Below are 19,870 nucleotides of genomic sequence, written 5' to 3' on the forward strand. Positions count from 1 at the left end.
AAAGCTTTTTTCAAACACAACTATATTTTTCCCAGAAAACCCACCCCTTTAACAATTATAACATTGCATCTTTGTCTTGTTTTCTAAGAATAGATACCAAAAACACAAGGAAATGTACCCATAAATGAACCACACGTATTCAGAACCCCACACAAAATGAAAAGAAAAATCCACCATGTACAGTAAATTACCGTTCAGGAAAATAAATAACTGAAATAAATACTTTCAAGCATGCATGTGCTAGCAGAATGTCCATAAGCCACAGTTCAGTATTCTCCTTATTCCTTCAGTACATTATGAAAGAGGATGATCCACAGTATTACAAACAGCACCTATGACCTGTAGGTCACACAGGTCAATACTTTGGAAACTGTAATTGTGGCTTTTAGCATGACTTTGGTCCTTTGACAGTACAGTTTTCTGGAGAAGATGTATCAATACATTCCACTATGTCCATGTAGTTTGCTATTTTTTTTGCAAGTTCAGCTCCTTTTTTTTGCCTCTTCAGAAAGGCAGGTGTGTAGATATCCATTTCCTGACGGATGTAACACGAGTGTAAACCCCCGGAAATCCAATTCGCCCACATCCATGTCCCCAGCTGGTAACTCCGGCAATAAACCACTGGCCAGAGGGCTCACGACAGGTCAGCGGCCCTCCAGAGTCCCCCTGAATGAAAGGGGAGAAAAAGAGTGGCTTTTATAATAATTTGTTAGAAATTAAAAGGTCCAATATTATAAAAAAAATTGTGTTTATCGAAATACTATGAAAAGTATCAAAACCTTTAACTCACAGAGAAATACAGACAGCCAGTTTTCAGAAAGTGTGTCTTTAAACAAGCCTTCAGGACTACTGCAAGGTTGTGATGTCACAACTACACTACATATAGATAGAAAGTGGTGCTACAGTGCCGTTTCAATGATGGGGCAGAGAGTGCAGATGTAAAAAATGTAGAAATGCTGACCAATCAGAGCAGAACAGGCTTGCTTAAAGAGACAGAGGCTGTGTGTTTCAGACAGGGTGCATACAGGTATATTCAGACAGTATTAGAAAAAAACATGTTTTTTGGTCATTAAAGCATCTGAACATAGAACCGGAAAAAGAGCACAATACGTATGTCCCCTTTAAAATAAACTCAAAACAAGGAGAACTCCAGCATGTAAAGGAGAATAAAATAATTGATAAAGGATGAGTGAGGAAGCAGAAGAGTAAGGTACAAACAGAATGTCACTTGGATTGTTGCTGAGATGCCAGGTGCCTCGACCGAGACTGGAATGCATGTGGGTTTTCTTACATAAGCAGATTACGGAGAGGTAGCCGGTGAAAAGTGGGGCTGTACTCTCTCCCATCAGACAAGCATCCCTCACATAAGTGCTGACAATGTTTCTGAACAATAATAGTAGTAATAATAATAATAATAATAATAATACACTTAGTTACAGTGTTTTACAAACAGAACACATTTTGAATAGACTGAATCGAACTAAAAGCAGAGATAAGACAGAAGTATGATTGCCATGACTGCAAATGCTCAATGTTGCAAGATGAACAAGCAACACTTTTTTCAACACAGTTATCCGACAAGTATTTTCAAATTTTAATTTATTCATGTGCTTTTACTCTTTCCACAGAGAAGTCAAAGTAACAGCTAAAGAATAAAGACCAAGATTGACTTGCTCTGAGCTGGTTAACCATCCACTGTAAAGAGATTTATCTGAGCCATGGCCCTATTTCCCTGAGCCTCCGAGTACCATTGTATTGTATTGTTCCACAATCTTGTTCAGATGCTGCTAAGACTGTACCACCCACATGTACCAGCCCATTTTCAGGCTGTGTGAAAGGTATTTGTATCACATAGTAGAATGTCCTGCATCTTACCAAACAGGTGTCCCTGCCTCCCTCCATGTAACCAGCGCACATCATGTTAGGAGTCAGCACGTTTCCATATGACTGCTGGCAGTGTTCCTGGTCAATGATGTTCACTGAAGCTTTCTGCAGCAGGTTGGTCAACGAACCTGTACCAAAAAAATAATAATTTTATTAGTGGGTGATGCATATTCACAAAGACTAAGATTACAACGCTGTTTCTGGAAAGACAAGTTGCATTTTTGCAACTCAATTCACCTCCATTTTTGCGGAGTAGCAGCAGGAGTTTCAGGGGCTGATAAGTCAGAACCTAAGTAGATAAAAGCCAAACTATCTACATGGCTAAATTCCATAAGGGTAAGTGAGAAATACTGCAACGGACCTCAGTGCAAAAATAAAATCCTATAGGAATTGAAAAAAGAGGTATCTAGACTCAAGTCTGTTTTGCTTTCACCAGACACTTTTTAACACTCCCAATTTGTTGACACATGCAATGTCATTATGCAATTGTTCAATGCTTTCTGGAAAACTGAACCTCGAGTCAGTGTGATTTTAAATATCTCACCTCCTTCCCTCATGGATCCCCAGCCTGTGATGTAGCACTCTGCATTCTTGAGGAAGCGGTGCACTGGTGAGGGGAGACAGACAGACTGGATGGTGGAGGACATGGGGGCTGGGACTGCCAGCTCCAACAGAGCCAAGTCATGGTTCATGTTGGTGCCATTGAAGGCAGGGTGAATAATGACCCTCTGGATGGGGATGACCAGGGCCACCGCCCCGGAGCGCAGCACAGATCCCAAGCTCACAGCCCAGTTAGTGGGGCTAGGGTCACTGGGGGTTACAAATGAAGACGAGTTATTTTTACTGTAAACAAATATAATTGTGGTGAAGTTTAGGTTCAGCAGTACCTTTTGAAACAGTGTGCTGCTGTGAGTAACCATTTGCTGTGAATGAGTGTAGCACCACAACGGTGCAGTCTCTGGTACTGGAGACTACCAATCCAAGGCCACTCCCCCCTTCGAGCTGTTACTCCACCCACAATCCTATGGGAGCCCAATGCAGGCCGTTCACCGCAGTCTGATAATAAAAAACGCGTATCAGAAATATTTTCTTTTAAATGCTATATGTGTACACATTTACACGTTTAAACTTACCACAGTTTCTTTCGTCTGCCTCATTGGGGCAGTCTGGGGTGCCGTCACACTCTGGGTTGACCTTGCTGATGCAGGATGTTGTGCTACACTGGAAGTTTCCACTGCAGTTATAGACTGAAAGGCCTGATGGACATATCATGTAGCACGAGTGTGAGACAACAAAAGTTTGTGTGATTTATGACTGACTTTACTGATGAATGAGTGACAAATCAAGCTGTTTTCAGTATGACATTACCAGGTAGTGCTGGTGCAGATGGCACATCCGTGGCTGTGGTCCCGAGTACTGGTGCATAATCAAAGTTTCCTCCTGTCACAGTGACTGGCACAGTGGGAGCACTCTGGGAAAAATCAGGTACCAAGCTGGGATCTGCATAGCTTAGAATCCAGTTGCGGAGCCTGGTGACGCGGGAATAAACCCCAGGCCTGTTGATCTGGGCACAGCCTACACCCCAACTCACCACCCCAGCCAGGAAAAACCTCCCTGGTGCCCCCTCACACACCAGAGGGCCTCCAGAGTCACCCTGCAGGGAAAACACAATTTCTGACTTACTCGGCAAAGCAAAAACCTTGTTAGTATCATTTCTGTGACTTCCTTGTTCTTAGTAAAGTTGAGTTTAAAGATATAATCTGTAATATTTTCATCTTGTTAATCATCTGCTAAATTACTATCTATCAAAGAGTGAGTTAAAACAATGGTGATTGATCAGATGACTCACTAATGAAAGCACATCTACTTGCATATTGCATATTTCCCTCCCTAAATGCAAATACACCGCCATGTTAGTGACGCTGCTGACAGCCGTTGGTCTGCCATGTGGAGCTCTGATGCCAGTTATGTTCTGTTCACTTGTAATAGGAATAGGAACTTCCAACCTCTGAGTCAGGCTTGTCGTAAGAGAGTAACATATAGGGGACTGAAAAAAGAGAGGTTAATGTGTTTCAATAAAGTTTAAAAAAGAGAGAAAAAAAAAGAAAGAACAGGCTTGCCTGCAATTACATCTTACCGCTAAAGAGGCCCCTAGAAACAACGTATCTCAAACCTTACAGATTATGACTTCAATGTCAGGTAATCAGTGCTGTTTGATTAGGATGGGAGCACAATAACTATCCATGATTTTATGGATGAATAAATTGAACCTTGTTTAGAAAATTCAATGACCAGGACAAGCTAAAACAAGTGGGACAGAGGTTCAAGTCTCCATGTAAGACATTTTTGTAAGCAGGAAAACATAAATATCTATTTTAAGTTCAATTATCGGAGTGCATTATTTCAATTCTGTATACCTTGGGTTGTTTTTGCCATATAATGTGTTATGAGTTGAATCTAAACTGTGTCCTGGTGATATATACTCTATACCGTTTATATATATATATATTGATTGAACTGTAATGGGAGCTGGATTGAGCCTCTACTGGGGAGGAATTTTTCTCATGTTAATTTTTCTCACTGTAATATTAAAAAGCACACATCATGGTATGCTGAGATGAAAATAATAGAAACAGCCCACAGGTCTCTATTTTTCAGGATGGGATGAATGTTAATATACAGTTTGGACCCCATTTATAGTTTCAAGATTATCAGTGTAGGGATACAAACTTTGCCCTGAAAAAAGAAAGTATTGTAAGAAAATGTAAATTGATAGCTTGTGCTATTGTGTACCATGTGAAACAGTACTGACCTGACATGAGTCCACCTTGCCCTGCAGGAATCCGGCACACATCATGTTGTGAGAAACACCTCCTCTGTACACAGATGATTTATTGCACGCCTTGGAGTCGATGATTTTCACCACTGCCTTCTGCAGTGTGGGAGGCAACAGAGCTGAATGGCAGAGGAGCACCAGACAACTGAATGACTCATACTGATCATATTTCCACATATAGTCCTGGATTCTTTTTATTTTCTCAACTGGCTGACATCGGATGGATTTATCTCCTCGTTGAGTTATCATATCCACATGATGGATTATTTGTTTCTCAGCTTAGAAAACATCCCTAATATATTAAAACAATATTTACATCTTAGTATTGGGTACCATTTATCCTCTAAACCCCTCATGTGTTGATGTGTTTATGTGTACTGCAGGCAAACTCACGATTAAACTGGTGTAGTGCGCCCCACCCTGACACCACGCAGCTCTGTCCGGGGGCAAACACATGAGACGGGGAGGGCAGGCATACAGGCTGGATGTAATAGTTGAAGTTCAGAGGGGTCTCCAGCTCCAGCACAGTAACGTCATTGTCAGTGGTCATGGGGTTGTAGAATGGAGACACAACCAGCGACTTGATTCTAATTGTTGTGGACTCAGCCTCCTCACCGCTCACTAGTCTGGCCCCTACAAGGGCCGTCCACCCCTTGGGGTCATTGTCCCTAGAAACAGAAAAGAAAATGTTTAAAATGATTTTCATGGACAGGATATCGAGGCGTAGTCGTGGTGGGGAGGGGTTGCAGTTCGGTGGGCTGAGGATCTCGTCTCTGCTTTCTGCAGATAATGTGGTCCTAATGGCATCGTCAGTCAGGGACCTTCAGCACTCACTGGATCGGTTCGCAGCCGAGGGTGAAACGGCTGGGATGACGATCAGCACCTCTAAATCTGAGGCCATGGCTCTCAGCAGGAAACCGGTGGATTGCTTACTCCAGGTAGGGAATGAGTCCTTATGGGGCGGAAGTAGCTCAGTCCATAGGTGACTTGGCTGGGAACCGTAGGGTCGCTGGTTCAAGTCCCCGTGTGGACCATGTATGGAGCGTGGACTGGTGGCTGGAGAGGTGCCAGTTCATCTCCTGGGCACTTCCGAGGTGCTGTTGAGCAAGGCACCGAACCCCCAACTGCTCGGGGCGCTGGTCACTGGCAGCCCCCTCGCTCTAACATCTCTCCACTAATTGCATGTATAGGCCCTGTTTGTGCATGTGTGTATTTCGGGTCTGTGTGTGTAGCATGTATAATAATAAGAGTGAAAAAATCCAATTTCCCCGTGTGGGATAAATAAAGTAATTCTTCTTCTTCTTCTTCTTCTTACCCCAAGTGAAGGAGTTCAAGTACCTCGGGATCATGTTCACAAGTGAGGGGACGATGGAGCGTGAGTTTGGCCGGAGAATCGGACCAGCGGGGCCGGTGTTGCAGTCGCTCTTCCGCACCGTTGTGACAAAAAGAGAGCTGAGCCGGAAGGCAAAGCTCTCGATCTACTGGTCAATCTTCGTTCCTACCCTCACCTATGGTCATGAAAGCTGGGTCATGACCGAAAGAACAAGGTCGCGGGTACAAGCGGCCGAAATGGGTTTTCTCAGGAGGGGGGCTGGAGTCTCCCTTAGAGATAGGGTGAGACGTTCAGCCATCGGTGAGGAACTCGGAGTAGAGCCCCTGCTCCTTTGCGTTGAAAGGAGCCAGTTGAGGTGGTTCGGGCATCTAGTAAGGATGCCCCCTGGGAGGTGTTCCGGGCACGTCCAGCTGGGAGGAGGCCTCGGGGAAGACCCAGGACCAGGTGGAGAGATTATATCTCCACACTGGCCTGGGAACGCCTCGGGATCCCCCAGTTAGAGCTGGTTAATGTGGCCAGGGAAAGGGAAGTTCTGGGTCCCCTGCTAAAGCTGCTCCCCCCGCGATCTGACCCCGGATAAGCGGTTGAAGATAAGATGAGATGCATATGTATATCGACCTTAATTTTTGAATGCTGCTGAGGCAAGCGTAGTTAATGTCACTGATTTGGAGATTTATAAAAAAAAGTCTCGGAAATGATGCCTACCTCTCAAAGCAATGTGCTGCACTGACCAGCCAGCGTTCGTTGATGATGGAGGCGCCACATGTGTGGTATCCATGGTACCTCAGACTGACCTGCCACGGTAGCTCCCCTTGCCGAGCATCCTCACCACCCACTATCCGACTCCCCATAGCAGGACGTGTACCACAGGCTGAGGGGGGGAGGAAGAGTTGGATGATGTGACAAAAACAGAGATGAATTGGTGATTTTTTTCTTACACGTATGTCAGTGCCAGCATTTTCTTATGTACCGGTAACAACTGAGAAAAAGAAAATCTGATGACAAGGTCTAAAAGGACAGTAGTAGTTTCAAATCATTCACCACAACGAGCTTCATCAGATCCATCTGCACAGTCACGGAAGAAGTCACACTCTGGATTCAATTTGGTAACGCATTCTCCATTGTCACAAGTGAATGTGTTGTCAGGACACCTGGCTAGAGAGCCCAGACGATAGAAAAATGTCAGGATGAGAGTCACAGACTAAAGTACAACAATTTGTTATCACATCAGATGCCTTTATTACCCCATTTAGTTATCCTATAAACGTTATAAATGATTTCTCATTATCATCTTCTAGGAAAATATTGCCTTACAGCTAAAAACAGTCATCCCCAAAATATGAAACACTATTTATAGTATTGGGTATTATTTTCCATCTAAAGCCAAAGAATGATGGTTGTGCTTTAGGGCAATTCCATTGATATGACAGAGCTATAATTGTCATACTTGTTTGCCTTTAAACGATATTCACATACACATTTGAACATGGAAAGAGTTATTGGTCACTGTAATTATTCCTCCTGTTCATACGACATAAAGAGATCCACTCCGGATTAAAATGTGAGAGATGGGTAACACAATCCACAGTCCTCATAACATACAAAAAAATACAAAAAAAGCTGAAAAAAGATTGAAACTTTGAATGAAACTCTCCTCTCCTTGATAAACTTAGATTGCTGAAGCTTCATATTAGCTCCAGATGAACTTTAGAATGTATTTTTTTGCACAGAACGAGGACTGTGGATTTTCTCCCTCACCTTATACCTTGGAAATACGTAATGAGATTTTTTCACAGCCAGTATGGGCAGCATGTGAGTGTTCATTTAAGTTCTGGAGAAATTAACCTGTCCTTTAAAAGTCACAGAAAAGTATCAAATCAGCTCTTTCAACTATATATATATTTTTTAAATAATTGTCACATAAAATCCTGATATAAGAAACACAATCCATTTGGTATTCCTACATGCTATAAATATATGATGGGAGATTATTTGCATTATTGCATGCACACTGCATATTCACTCACCTATCATATCATCTCCAATAGCATAAAATGACTTCCCACTGGCTCCTAGGAATGAGGAGAAAGACAAACATTAGATCCTGTGAGGACTGTGGAAGTCCTGACACAAGGCCGATTTGTGTCACTCCGACTACAAACACCCTCTCGTAGGACCACAGACAGTCTACGGATGACAATATAGTTTTACTACCCAGTAAGATGATAGCGTTGATCTCTCCAAATTCTGGCACCTCCAGTGGTTTTCCATGCATTACTGAGCGGAGTCCTGCTCTCAGCAGGTCCTGAACAAAGTTGTCTGAATACTCCTGGATCTTGGACACCCTGAAGACCAGCCTGAATGTCGCCATCACGTCACCATTAATGTTACTTGGGAAGAGACAGATGATGTGGTTTGTTTAGGGCTGGGGATGATTCAATATGATCATTTATCATCTTTCAATGGAATCAATACGGTGAAAAAAATCATAACGACATTTCAGGATACACAATTACGTTGTCTAAATTGACAGTAACAATCACATTAACTCACACTTCTCAGAGATTAACATTAACTGGATAACATAACGCATGATTTCACGTGTGTGCAGATATCCTGTATTGATAAGACCTTCTTCTGTCACCCAGTAGGGCTGGGCGAATATCGGAAGGAAGGAAGATATACAGTATAGATCACCAAAACAATATAAAAATCTCTATTATATACGGTATATTGTGCTATATTATTTTTGTTGCAATGTCGGGGGGAAAAAAACAGAAGCAAAGCTGCATTACAGCAATATTTACATCATTTGGACGACGCTTTTATTCTGATTCTCAGATGTTCATTTTGCACTAAAGTTAATAAACTGAGAAAATACTCATCACTCTTCATTTGTCAAGTATTTAATTCAGACTGGAGTATACAATAATAGGTTTAACCACGTGTTTTTTCATAAAGAATGTTTTTTATTGAATTAGAAAACATGTTTTATCGTGATCCTTATTAAGTTATGAAACGCCCTGTATTGAGATATAAAGTTTCGACCATATCACCCATCCCTGTGTTTAAACCTCTGGATGCTTTTTTAACTCAAGTAAATCATTAACTTCAGTTCAGCTTTCACTCACCCATAGGCAACAATACTAAAATCAACGTAGTGATGTGCTATCGACGAGGCAGTGAAGACATTTTTAATCTGTAAGAAAAGGAAAATGTACAATTTAACACTTTTAAAAAAGAAAATAATGCGATTTCAACATGGTGACAGTCTTCACTAACCTTGGACTTTAAAACTGAGGTCAGTACTATGGAGAACGCAGAGTTCTCATCCTGCAGAACTGGATCATACTTCAGACCTTTCAGCTCCACCGTCTCCATAAAGTAATGCTTCTCCTGCACCAGGTAGGCTGGCAACAACATGCAGAAACGGTTCGTTCAAAGAATGAGTTGATGATGTAGAATGATTTATAGAAAGCAGTCTTAACAGCTTATAACATGTTATACCTGTATATGTTTAAGAACAACTGTGTGGTGAATGTGACACTCACCAATAAGCAGGCCTACAAAGACCCCGATAACAAGGAAGAAGAAGAGGAAGAATATGAGGGTGCTCCTGTAGCAGGCAGAGTTGGAAGGAGCAGAGGCGGCTCCTGTAGATGACCACGGCTCTCCTCCTCCTCCATCCTTCTTCACCTCCATGTTGGATTCACAGCACCAACCTCACAACTCACATTCCACTGTATCCAGTATCATAACGCTTGATGAAGTCCTGGTAAAAAAATACAGTAACAATATTTGAGACTCTGCAAAGTAACATTAGACTAAGATGTTATAGTAAGTGAGGCGTTATTATATAATGCAGCGGGTAAGGGATGTGCAAGAGGATAGATATCAATGTCCAAATAGGAACATGAAAGATGTAGCTTATTGTGTTCCACTCATTTGCATTATAAAAGATAAATGAAAAAAAACAAACCAAAAATAAAGGTGTTACCAAAAATGTAAGAATAATGAGATTACCAAAACAATGGAAATATTGACTAGGAAGATAGGTGGTTTGGGGTCATCCCTATCTTCCCCGGTCACTTAAGCCTCTGCCTTCACAGATTTAATTGGGCATTCTGTTAGAGCTAGAAGTAACGGTTAAGGTGAGGGGCAGGGTTAGGGGGTAGTGTTAGGGTCTACATAAACCTATTTGCTGGGCACTGATTGTGGAAAAAATAACAGAAGGGGTCCTATGTTCTCCGGTCACATACAAAGCGGGGAACATAGGCACCAGCCCAGATGCCCAAATGATAAAATATTGTTGAAAAACACATGCTAGAGTGCCCCCTGGCGGCCAACCGTGTGTTAAAGTGCCCTAATGGGGACCAAAATGCCTGCTTAAATGCCCTCTAGGAGCCAAACCGCCTGCTAAAGTGCTCTCTAGCGGCCAAAATGCGTGTTAAAGTGCCCTCATCAGTGGCAAGGTTGCGCTATATGTGCGCCTTTATTCCCTTTTCGCCCCTGCCCTTCAAAGAGTCTGTGTACGCCACTGTTAGTGGTTCTGTCCGGCAGAAGAGACCAGGCAGGGAGGCCATGTTGCCTGGCGATCACAGATGAGATGTTAAAAAATGTCACACTTAAAAACAAGTTAACTCTCCCTTAAATTCTGCACACAACAGGATCTCACTGAATAAACGGGACTCGGTGAGAATATTCCCTGCACGAGCACATTACGCTCGGTGCCTCCAGGTGCATCCCTGCGTGAAGCATTAAACAATAAAGGCTTTATGTTCTGAAGTAAACTCACTCACCTCTTTCTTCTCTCTCTCTCTTACTCTCCTCCGAACACGGACAATCACGATATCCCGCAGTTGTCGGTGCGTGACTTTGCGCACACAGGAATAGATGCATGGATGGAGGAGGACAAGGGAAAGGACAGAGAGGTCCGCTATTTGTTCCACCTGCCAAGGGGCGTGCCGCGGCCGTCACCGCAGGTAAGCTCACCTTTTCAGTGTACTTTAGGAAGTCGACTCGGCTTCAGAAAATCCCCCGGACGACCCTCCTCCCATCGGCCTTGATCCCTTCGGTTACACCCCGGTTTGCACAAGCATTTTTACCGTCCCCTACTGTAAATAAACAGCGGCTTCTCCTTTACACACACACTCATTACAGAAAGTTGGAGGAAAGTGATGCAAAAAAAAAAAAAAAAAGACAAAAACATCTCCTCAGTGGGGCTCAGGGCTCCCTCTGGTTGCTGCCTGTAGGAGCTCCTGTGACACAGTGACTGAGCAGCAGAGGAGGGGCGAAGCCTCCTCTATTCTGCCTGGATGTCCGGGCTCACACCTGGAAAAACAATTAGGTCCTTATACCTGGATTAGTTTCTCTGATCTGTTAAGGTGCCTGTAGTGCGAGTTCATTCACCTACTGAACTTGGTATGACAGAGAAATGGAGTGAATTTTGATAAAAGTACATCTTAAGAAGTATTTTATTCGCAAATGTAATAAAAATCTAAATGCTAAGTGGAATTTGGAGCCCCAATTCAGGATTTACTGTTCGCAAGAAAAATGCAAAGTACTCAGAGCTTTTTACTTAGGTGAAAGTAGTGATACCACACTGTAGAAATACTCTCTAACAAGTTAAAGTCCTGCATTCAAAATGTTACTTAAAAGTACAGAAGCATACTCGGAGTAAAATAAGTAATGTACTCATTAGGTAGAATTGCCTGTTTCAGAATAGTGTATTATTGAATTATAACTATTGAGAGATTAATGTAAATATTACGTTTATATTGCAGCTGATAAAGGTGGGGTTCATTTGATTTACTTTATAGACTGCTGCGTAGGTTCATCTATAACAATATATCCTATTTCATTTGTTAATATTTAGTTTACATAATCTGTAAAGTAACTAGTAACTGAAGTTACCAAATAAATGTGGTGGAGGAAAAACTACAATATTTCCTCTGAAATGTATAAAGTAGCATAAAATGGAATGACTCAAGTTAAGTACAAGTACTGTACAGTAATTGGTGAATGTACTTAGTTACTTTCTAACACTGATAAGTGGCACTAATTTAATGTCGTTAGTATTTCAACAGCAGTCGCTAAATTAAAATGACTTGCCTGTTTTTGTTAAATTAGGACCCATCTGCTTGCTAATGCAATAGTCAACATATAATGGCTCCCCTCAATCCCTCTCAAGGAACAATCCTAACAAAGGTAGCCTAAATCAGTTTACATTATTCCCCCACCCAGCTTAAAGCATTTCCAAGTGACAGCAGTTACTGCCCCAGATGTCTGGCAGTGTGCACACAGGCTTGAGTGGCTTATCTTCACACAAACTCCCTTAATCCCTTTAAACACTTTCAAGTCACAAACACTGTTACTGCGTAAGAGGATGGAACTGTATTCCATCCAGCAGCTCATCCACAGACATGTTTAACAAGACCTCCAACTGGTCTGAACTAGTTATTAAACAATCTACTAAGACTGCATGTGAAAATATTTGGTGGTAACTCATGCGTTTGTTTATACAGTATTTTAGCATTTAGTTAACCAGAACATGTCTATTTTCGGCCAAATTACACTCAGCTACAGACAGACTAAGTAACTATCGATACTAATATCAGTGGTCAGTAGACAGCCTGAAGAATAGGATATAATCCCTACTGGAAAAGGCTGCTTCATTCAGACTGCCAAGCCATGGAAGACAGAAGTCCATTGTTCATTAAACAGCTGCAACTTTCAGGGTTCTTTGAATCACATTAAAAAAAAAAAATCACTGAATTTATTTATTTTTTTAAATTGGATCTGCCATCTAGTTTTGTATCCATACATCCAACATGGTCAAGAATGAGAACAAAACCTAACACTCGTAAATTTTCATTTTATTTTATTATCAAAAACAACAAAGAATAGTAAAAAGTTTCTTATTGTGGATAAAAAAGAAAAATGGTACTGTTAACACTTTGCAAACTTGTGGGCTTTTTACAACTCAAATCTTTGCAAACTTGCACACCAGACAAAAACAAAAGTGAAGTGCTTTCAAGTGTCCTTTTGCTGATCAACTTATGACTTTTAACAGAAATTTGCTTTGTTTAACGCATTATTACCATTATACTTTTAATTAAAACAACAAAAAACTCCACAAATGTTTTTGTGTGTGTGTGTGTGTGGTTGTAGTTGTGTGTGCGAGATTGTAACTCAGCGAGTGACAGACTGTGCGTTAGCCGTCCTGTTGCTGTATGAACGGGTTTGGTATAGCCTCCATGCCGTCTTGAGGGCAGATTAGCACTACGGAGGTTCCCCTGCAGACCACCAGCCCCAGCTGCCTGGTGTCTTCTGTCAGCTTTAACTGGTCATCTGGATCTGGACAGACAACATTGATTTATCAATAAGTGATAAAGATTACAGACACAAGAATTAAAATGGCCCAGGAAAGGAAAGTTTTGAGTCCCCTGCTAGAGTTGCTGCCCCTGCGACCCTACCCCGGATAAGCGGTTGAAGATGAGTGAGTGAGTGACTGTGAAACAGCAGTGTGTTCTTCCTCAGGAGAAATACAGAATAGTTGTAGTTTGATTTAAGGTGGCCTGTATTATTCACAAAGTCAACCTATGTACAAGTAACATGAAAGAAGACAATCCACCTTAACAATTTGAGGCGCTGCAAACGTGTTTGTTGACAGAGAGGTTTGCACCCTGCTTGCAGTATGGTGCATTTGTGTCGTGTGTAAATGGGAGAGAAAGAGAGAGGGAGCATGCAGACAAGGACCACAGGTCAGAATCGTCATGGCCGCAAACCTGTGCAAAGTTGTGCGTGCACAGATCATTTTCTGCACTGCGTTCTACTACACCAATGGATAAAATTGTCTGCTCTACTTCACGGTGTTGTTGTGGCATCTGTACTACCACATGTCACACCCCGCTTAGCGTTATCCAATCAGCAATCTGGTAGATCTCCTACAGGGCCATTTTCTACCCGGTCAAATGGCCTCCTGGGTGACTCACATGCAAATTAGGGGCATTTTTGGAGATAGACCGGCCTCAGTTCAGGTAGCTGACCATAGTGGAAATGCACCCATAATTTCTCTCAGCCTGTCTTGAGGTGCTGCTATAAATTTTGTAAGCCACCAGATGTCACTGTGCTTAGTGAATGTGACGACCTGAAGCCTCAAATCCCTTTTTGGAAACAAATGGCAAGACAGCCGGAAAGCTTCATCCTTAATGAAACACTGTATATAAGGGCAGGGATGATAATAGTTAAAGGTTTCATGAACGACGACTAGGCATTTTTAACCAACTGTCATGTTTTGGCGTTTGAATTGGCATTCTGCTAAATAGATAGAGAAAAAGACACACCATTATATAACCAACTCTTTACTTTTGTTCGGTAAACTGGACACAGCAATGGCATTTTACTTCCTTTCTTGATAATCCATACTACTTCTACTACTACTTAGTGCCAGGCAGTATGACCAAAAAATGTACCACAGTAGTTCTTTTAAGATTTAGGCAGTTTCACAATATGACAGTGGTTTATTTTAGCACGATTGGGCCTTTATAGGTTTATAGCTGCAGTAGTTACAATTATCAGTCTTACAAATTGTCTGTGTCACAAGTTGCTGTGTGTGATGGTGTTTTTCAATTAAAGAGAGTTAGTTGTGGCTTATGTGTTAAAAGTTATAACTGTTAGTAAGAAGGGTATGCAGTTAGTAGGGGTCCCTCACTCACAGCGCGCCCTGACGTAGCACTCTTCGCAGCAAACAATATATATCTTGCTGCCTATTTAACAGTTAAAGCAATTGTTTCAGATATATGAAAATTTCATATCATATGGGGAATTAAAGCCAATTCATGGGTTCATCCGGTCATACTGTCCAGCATCACTACTACTCAGCTTTAGATATCATAGTTGGTGTTACTGTGGTAGTCTGCTCATGTTTTGTTCCCCCCTTTCAAATGGTGTTTTCTGTACTGCTGCTCCCATCAAACTTGACTAATTAAGGTTAATGCCAAGTTATGGTAATTCAATTCAGTTATACTTTATAGTCCCCATGGGAAAACTTTTCTTTGACTGCAGTACTGGCAACTTTCGCTGCACTTACAACAGATAATAAACAGAAGCAATAAAAACAGATTAAATAGAGACAAAACAATAAAGCAGACGTCGATAAATAGAGAAAAAATAAAAACAACAACAGGTTAGGCACTGTAGACATGATACGTTTGGGTTATAGTGAAGGGCAATGGAAATACACACCAAAAGGGACCCAGACTTTGGCCAAACACACCTACAGTGGGAAGTGATGCAAGTATATAATATCCCCTGCTAGTTTGTAACTTACCACGCATGTACTCGATTGTACCGTCCAGCACCAGGTTCAACAGAGGATCAAACCCCTTCAGGACACCGCTGGCTGAGAGGGAAATACACTTACATTAGTTAAATCAATGACTCTGAGGGAAACAATGCCACAACACCGGCTACATGTATTAGCATTGTTATCATCAGGATTATAAGGCATACCCTCTCGTCCTCCTTGAAACTTCACACGAATCGGTTTGTCGATGTATTTGGATAGGTCGAAAATGCTCTCCTTTTTCTTTTTTTCTTTATCCTACACAGAGCAAAGGGGCATTTGTTTGTAAGTCACATGTAAGTTGAGCTAGCCGAAACACAAACACACAAGGCTTAGCTTGAGGTTAGCTTTGCGTGGCTAGCTACGTTAGCAAACGTAAGACACACGCCGCGTTACTGTAGTATATTACTTCGACGTCTCGCGTTCATGTTCGGAATAAACAGTTACTGGCTAAACATAGCCTCTCCATGAAAACGTTTATGGGTGCAGCGATAAAATGATATTTGAATGAAAACGAAAACCATACGAACTCACCGCCATGTTAGCTGCGTGACACGGAAGTTAAACTGTGACCTCAGAAGGAATCCACCAATCAAATCGTGACCTCAGAAGTGTTTCACCAATCAAATCGTGACCTCAGAAGGGTTCCACCAATCAAATCGTTGCAGCTGACAGTTAAAATCAGAATCAGAATGATCTTTCTTGTCATTACACTCATGTACAATGAAATAAACCTATTTGAGAACTGTTACATTGACTGATAGAAGGGGATAATGCCTTGCCTGAAGTACTTCTACTTTTTAATTATTTACTATGTACTTTATTCTATTTTTATTTAACTATGTATGTACCTTGTACCTCTTTCTATTTATATTATATATTAATTTACAGTCAATAAAGCAAAACAACAAACAAAGCAAAACAACCAACAAACAAATAAATAAAAGCAGGACCAGAAAACAGTAGTAGTAGCAGCAAAGCAGCAGTAATAGCAGCATACTGTTTTAAATGTGACACTTGTGCAGGTACAACTTTAAAAGTAAATAGATAAAAGGCACTAGTTATATTAATTTACACATGAATGTTATGAATATTCAAATTTCTTCATAAATTGTTTCTGTGGTAGCAGTCTCTCAGGGTGTGTGTGTGTGTGTGTGTGTGTGTGTGTCTGTGTGTGTCTGTGTCTGTGTCTGTGTGTCAGTGTTGTTAACTTTATCCCAGCTTAATAGTCAAACAATTATGTTAAATTATTAGTCCCTGGCCTCCCTGTGTTATAATTAGCATATGTTTGTCAAACTGACCTCCTTTGAGTTTAGCCAGCAGTCAGTCAGGGGGAAAGTCTATTTATACCACCAGTCGGTGTGTAGACTAGAACGAGGACGAGGCACTGTGCAGAAGACGTTTGGTGTTGTTGTGACATGGCCTGCAGAGCTGACACTGAGCTGATACCCCAGAGCGTTAAATCCACAGCTATCTCTGAACAGAGTAGCAAACCTGAGGAGGACGAATCTGCTTCAGATGTGACAGTTCCTGCGTCTGATCTGATCCCTGATGTTATTCTTCGGGTTGAAGGAGAGAGCTTTTATGTCAACCGTCAACGACTGGCCCTCCAGAGTCCATACTTCAAGGCTCTGTTTTTTGGCTGTGGCCTCGAGAGCAGCAAAAGGAAAGTTGAGATCAAAGGTGTGAGTCTGCAGCATTTCAGGGTTCTGATGGAATACAGCAAGACTTCCAATCTAGCTTTGGAAAGAGAAAATGTTTTGGGGATCCTTGAGACCGCAGACTTTTTACAACTGGAGCGAGCGCGGCTGCTGTGCTGCAAGTTCCTGGAACGTGAGCTGCACCTCAGCAACTGTCTGGGGATGATGGCCTACGCCTGGCAGCTGGGTTGCACTCAGCTCTACACCGCAGCACGACAGGTGGCACTCACACACTTCTCTGCTATTACAGCTGAAGAGGACTTCCTGTCTCTGTCTAAGGAGACCGTAGCAGACCTTCTTGCCTGTGATGACCTGGTCATCGATAAAGATGATCTGGCTCTGGAGGCCACCCTACACTGGGCGTCATTTGACCCCAAACGAGAGGAACATTTTCTGGAGCTTATTCAGCTGGTGAGGCCTGAGTCGCTCTCTTTACCTTTTATCACTGGACTTTTGACTAAAATGAGAGGCTGTGACCCGAGAGCCAGGCTCATCTGCATGCTCAATGAACATTTCCCGACATCTTGGTCAATGGGGAGGTCAATGACGAGGGCCAGGGCCAAAGAGAGCCTTTATGTCCTAGGTGGACCTCATGATCAGGAGCAGCAGTCACTGTACCAGTTTCACCCACTCAGTGGTAGATGGCAGAGCTGTCCACCTCTTCAGAGGAGGAACCTCACACAGTACTCGGTAGCTGCAGTAGGTAATTGCTGGATGTGAATGAGAGTTTGGAAGATTAAGCTAGTAATGAAATGAATGATGTGTGAGGGGCTGAATGTGTATTTATTCATCATGCGGAGTGTGTAAATGCATCTCAATTATCTTTATAATAGTCTCTGTATCCAGACGTCACATTTTCTCTATTTTCTGATTCTCTCATTATGTAGGAGACAATGTAGTTGTGACAGGCGGCTACTTCAGGGATGTGCTGTGGTTCAGTGTGGACTGGGTCAAGATATACGAATGTGGGAACCAGCACTGGGTGGATGGGCCGACCCTGCAGAAGTCCAGGCACAGTCACTGCTCCATAGGGCTGGACTCTGTACTGTATGTCCTTGGGGGCAGCATGGATGAAGGGCTTGTGGCTGATGTAGAAAGGCTGGTCCTGGGGTCAGAGGAGGGATGGGAGGACATCAGCCCCATGGTTAGAGCTGTGGAGAGGGCGGCCACTGCTGCTCTGGAGTCCTGTATCTACGTGGCGTGTGGCCTGGATGAAAACGGGGAGGCGTATGGTGGAATTCAGAGGTACAGGGTGAAAGAGGATCAGTGGGATGTGGTGTCCTATTCTCCACTTCCACGGTGAGTTTTCAGTAGTGCAGCAACTCTTCATCTTTGCTTTCTGACATATTCTGACACAAACTTTCTTTATTAGTATATAGTTTCTTCAAAATATCTTTCAGCCTTACATAGCAGGATAATTATTATGTGAAAATTAACCCCTTTTTTTCTTTCCCCTTTCGCAGATATGACCTAGTCGCAGCAGAGCTCAACGGTGCCCTCTACCTGTTTGGAGGCCAAGCCTTGCGTTTCGATGTGGAGACAGATGAATGGACTGTGCTGGAGGAGGAGTGTCTGGACAGGAAGTTCTTCTGTGGCTGCACAACAGTCTGCGGTCAGATGTACTTGGTCAGCGAGAGGAAGAGTAACAAAGCATTCCCAAACATGGTGCTGATGGACCCCTACATAGACACTTGCATTGAGGTAGATGATGCCATACCTTGCCCTGTGCCCCTAAGAGGGTGTGTCACCATGAGAATGGTAGGGTGAGGTCTCCAAATAAAAATGCATTCATTTATTCCATACAACACTCTTTGTAGTTGTATCAAGTGTCATTTAGAGCATTTCCCAAATATATTTTTATTCAGGAAGTCATGATTTTGGTGAAATAAAAATTGCGTTTGTCCTTCTCAGCTGACCAATCAAGTTTGCATCCATTACTGTCCAGACTTGAATAATATATGTTATATATATATATATATATATATATATATATTTATATGTATTTCTTTTTGCCAAGTATGGAGGCTTCATACACACACTTATCAAGCTGACAACAAAGAAGAACTACAGTCGCCACAGTTTCAAGGTGGGCAACCAAGATACTAAATTGGTAACATCTTCGGTTCCTGAGTTATAGCATTGAATAATTGCCAGAAAAGCGTTTCTGTAGAACATAACAATATTACAAGGAAGCTGACCTTTCACCTTTTGGATATAAAATGTCATCACTTCATTATGTTATCATTTTAGACATCAGTGTGAAATGTTGCCAAAAACCTGTTTTGTGATGTCACAGTGACCTTGAGCTTTGACCTTTGACCACCAAAATCTAATCAGTTCATATATAAGACCAAGTGGATGTTTGCTCCAAATATAAAGAAATTCAGAAAAATACATTGAATGATACTCAAAACTAAAACCTTCCACTTAAAATAAGACAGCAGTACTAATTTATGCAATATAAGTCTTTTATTAAAACATTCCTACTGGCCAAACAATCAACAGAGCGTCCATGTTTACTCATAAGAGAACAGCCAAGAGTTACTTTCATGGAAACAGGACATTTCTCCTGGTTTAATATGTATTTTTGATTTAAAAAACAATATTCTGGTTGAGTCACAAATGTGTTATTCAGTGGATCAGCCCTTTTAGTGCTCTACAAATTGATCATGCGTGGCCCACAGTGCAATGGGGTCACAGAGACAAATACAACCATGATTCTAGTCTAACCACTTGTCTTAAAGAGTTGTCCTCACTAACCTTTGAAAATG

General features: G+C 42.0%; 3 protein-coding genes across 3 annotated transcripts; 1 reads left to right on the top strand and 2 right to left on the bottom strand.

The window, feature by feature from the left end:
- Nucleotides 1-504: 504 nt before the first annotated feature.
- tmprss9 (transmembrane serine protease 9) lies at nucleotides 505-9,755 on the bottom strand (the record flags this gene model as incomplete). Its single annotated transcript, XM_083911007.1, has 15 exons — nucleotides 505-666; nucleotides 1,876-2,012; nucleotides 2,429-2,694; nucleotides 2,772-2,940; nucleotides 3,018-3,131; nucleotides 3,253-3,538; nucleotides 4,697-4,839; nucleotides 5,114-5,388; nucleotides 6,759-6,924; nucleotides 7,095-7,208; nucleotides 8,081-8,125; nucleotides 8,268-8,443; nucleotides 9,185-9,252; nucleotides 9,336-9,463; nucleotides 9,605-9,755. The coding sequence occupies 15 exons, from the start codon at nucleotides 9,753-9,755 to the stop codon at nucleotides 505-507; spliced, it is 2,400 nt and encodes a 799-aa protein (XP_083767133.1).
- A 3,161-nt stretch (nucleotides 9,756-12,916) lies between these two features.
- lsm7 (LSM7 homolog, U6 small nuclear RNA and mRNA degradation associated) lies at nucleotides 12,917-15,960 on the bottom strand. Its single transcript, XM_083940523.1, has 4 exons — nucleotides 15,934-15,960; nucleotides 15,567-15,657; nucleotides 15,385-15,456; nucleotides 12,917-13,409 (listed from the first exon to the last, which is right to left on the bottom strand). The coding sequence occupies exons 1-4, from the start codon at nucleotides 15,937-15,939 to the stop codon at nucleotides 13,267-13,269; spliced, it is 312 nt and encodes a 103-aa protein (XP_083796649.1). The 5' UTR covers nucleotides 15,940-15,960; the 3' UTR covers nucleotides 12,917-13,266.
- Nucleotides 15,961-16,817: 857 nt separating this feature from the next.
- Nucleotides 16,818-18,893, top strand: LOC310945232 (kelch-like protein 23; the record flags this gene model as incomplete). The annotated part of the gene is made up of 3 exons (XM_083911264.1): nucleotides 16,818-17,802; nucleotides 17,987-18,398; nucleotides 18,563-18,893. 3 exons carry the CDS (start codon nucleotides 16,818-16,820, stop codon nucleotides 18,864-18,866), a joined length of 1,701 nt encoding a protein of 566 aa, XP_083767390.1. The 3' UTR covers nucleotides 18,867-18,893.
- Between the last annotated feature and the right edge of the window lie 977 nt (nucleotides 18,894-19,870).

Source organism: Echiichthys vipera (assembly GCF_963691815.1).
Source record: "Echiichthys vipera genome assembly, chromosome: 3".
NCBI lineage: Eukaryota > Metazoa > Chordata > Actinopteri > Perciformes > Trachinidae > Echiichthys > Echiichthys vipera.

What these genes read in the sequence shown, in the direction of transcription:
- lsm7 (XM_083940523.1), bottom strand. An exon ending in GTTTCAAGGAGGACGAGAGG is followed by an intron (nt 15,457 to 15,566) that starts GTATGCCTTATA and finishes TTTCCCTCTCAG; the next exon opens with CCAGCGGTGTCCTGAAGGGG. An exon ending in TACAATCGAGTACATGCGTG is followed by an intron (nt 13,410 to 15,384) that starts GTAAGTTACAAA and finishes TTGTCTGTCCAG; the next exon opens with ATCCAGATGACCAGTTAAAG.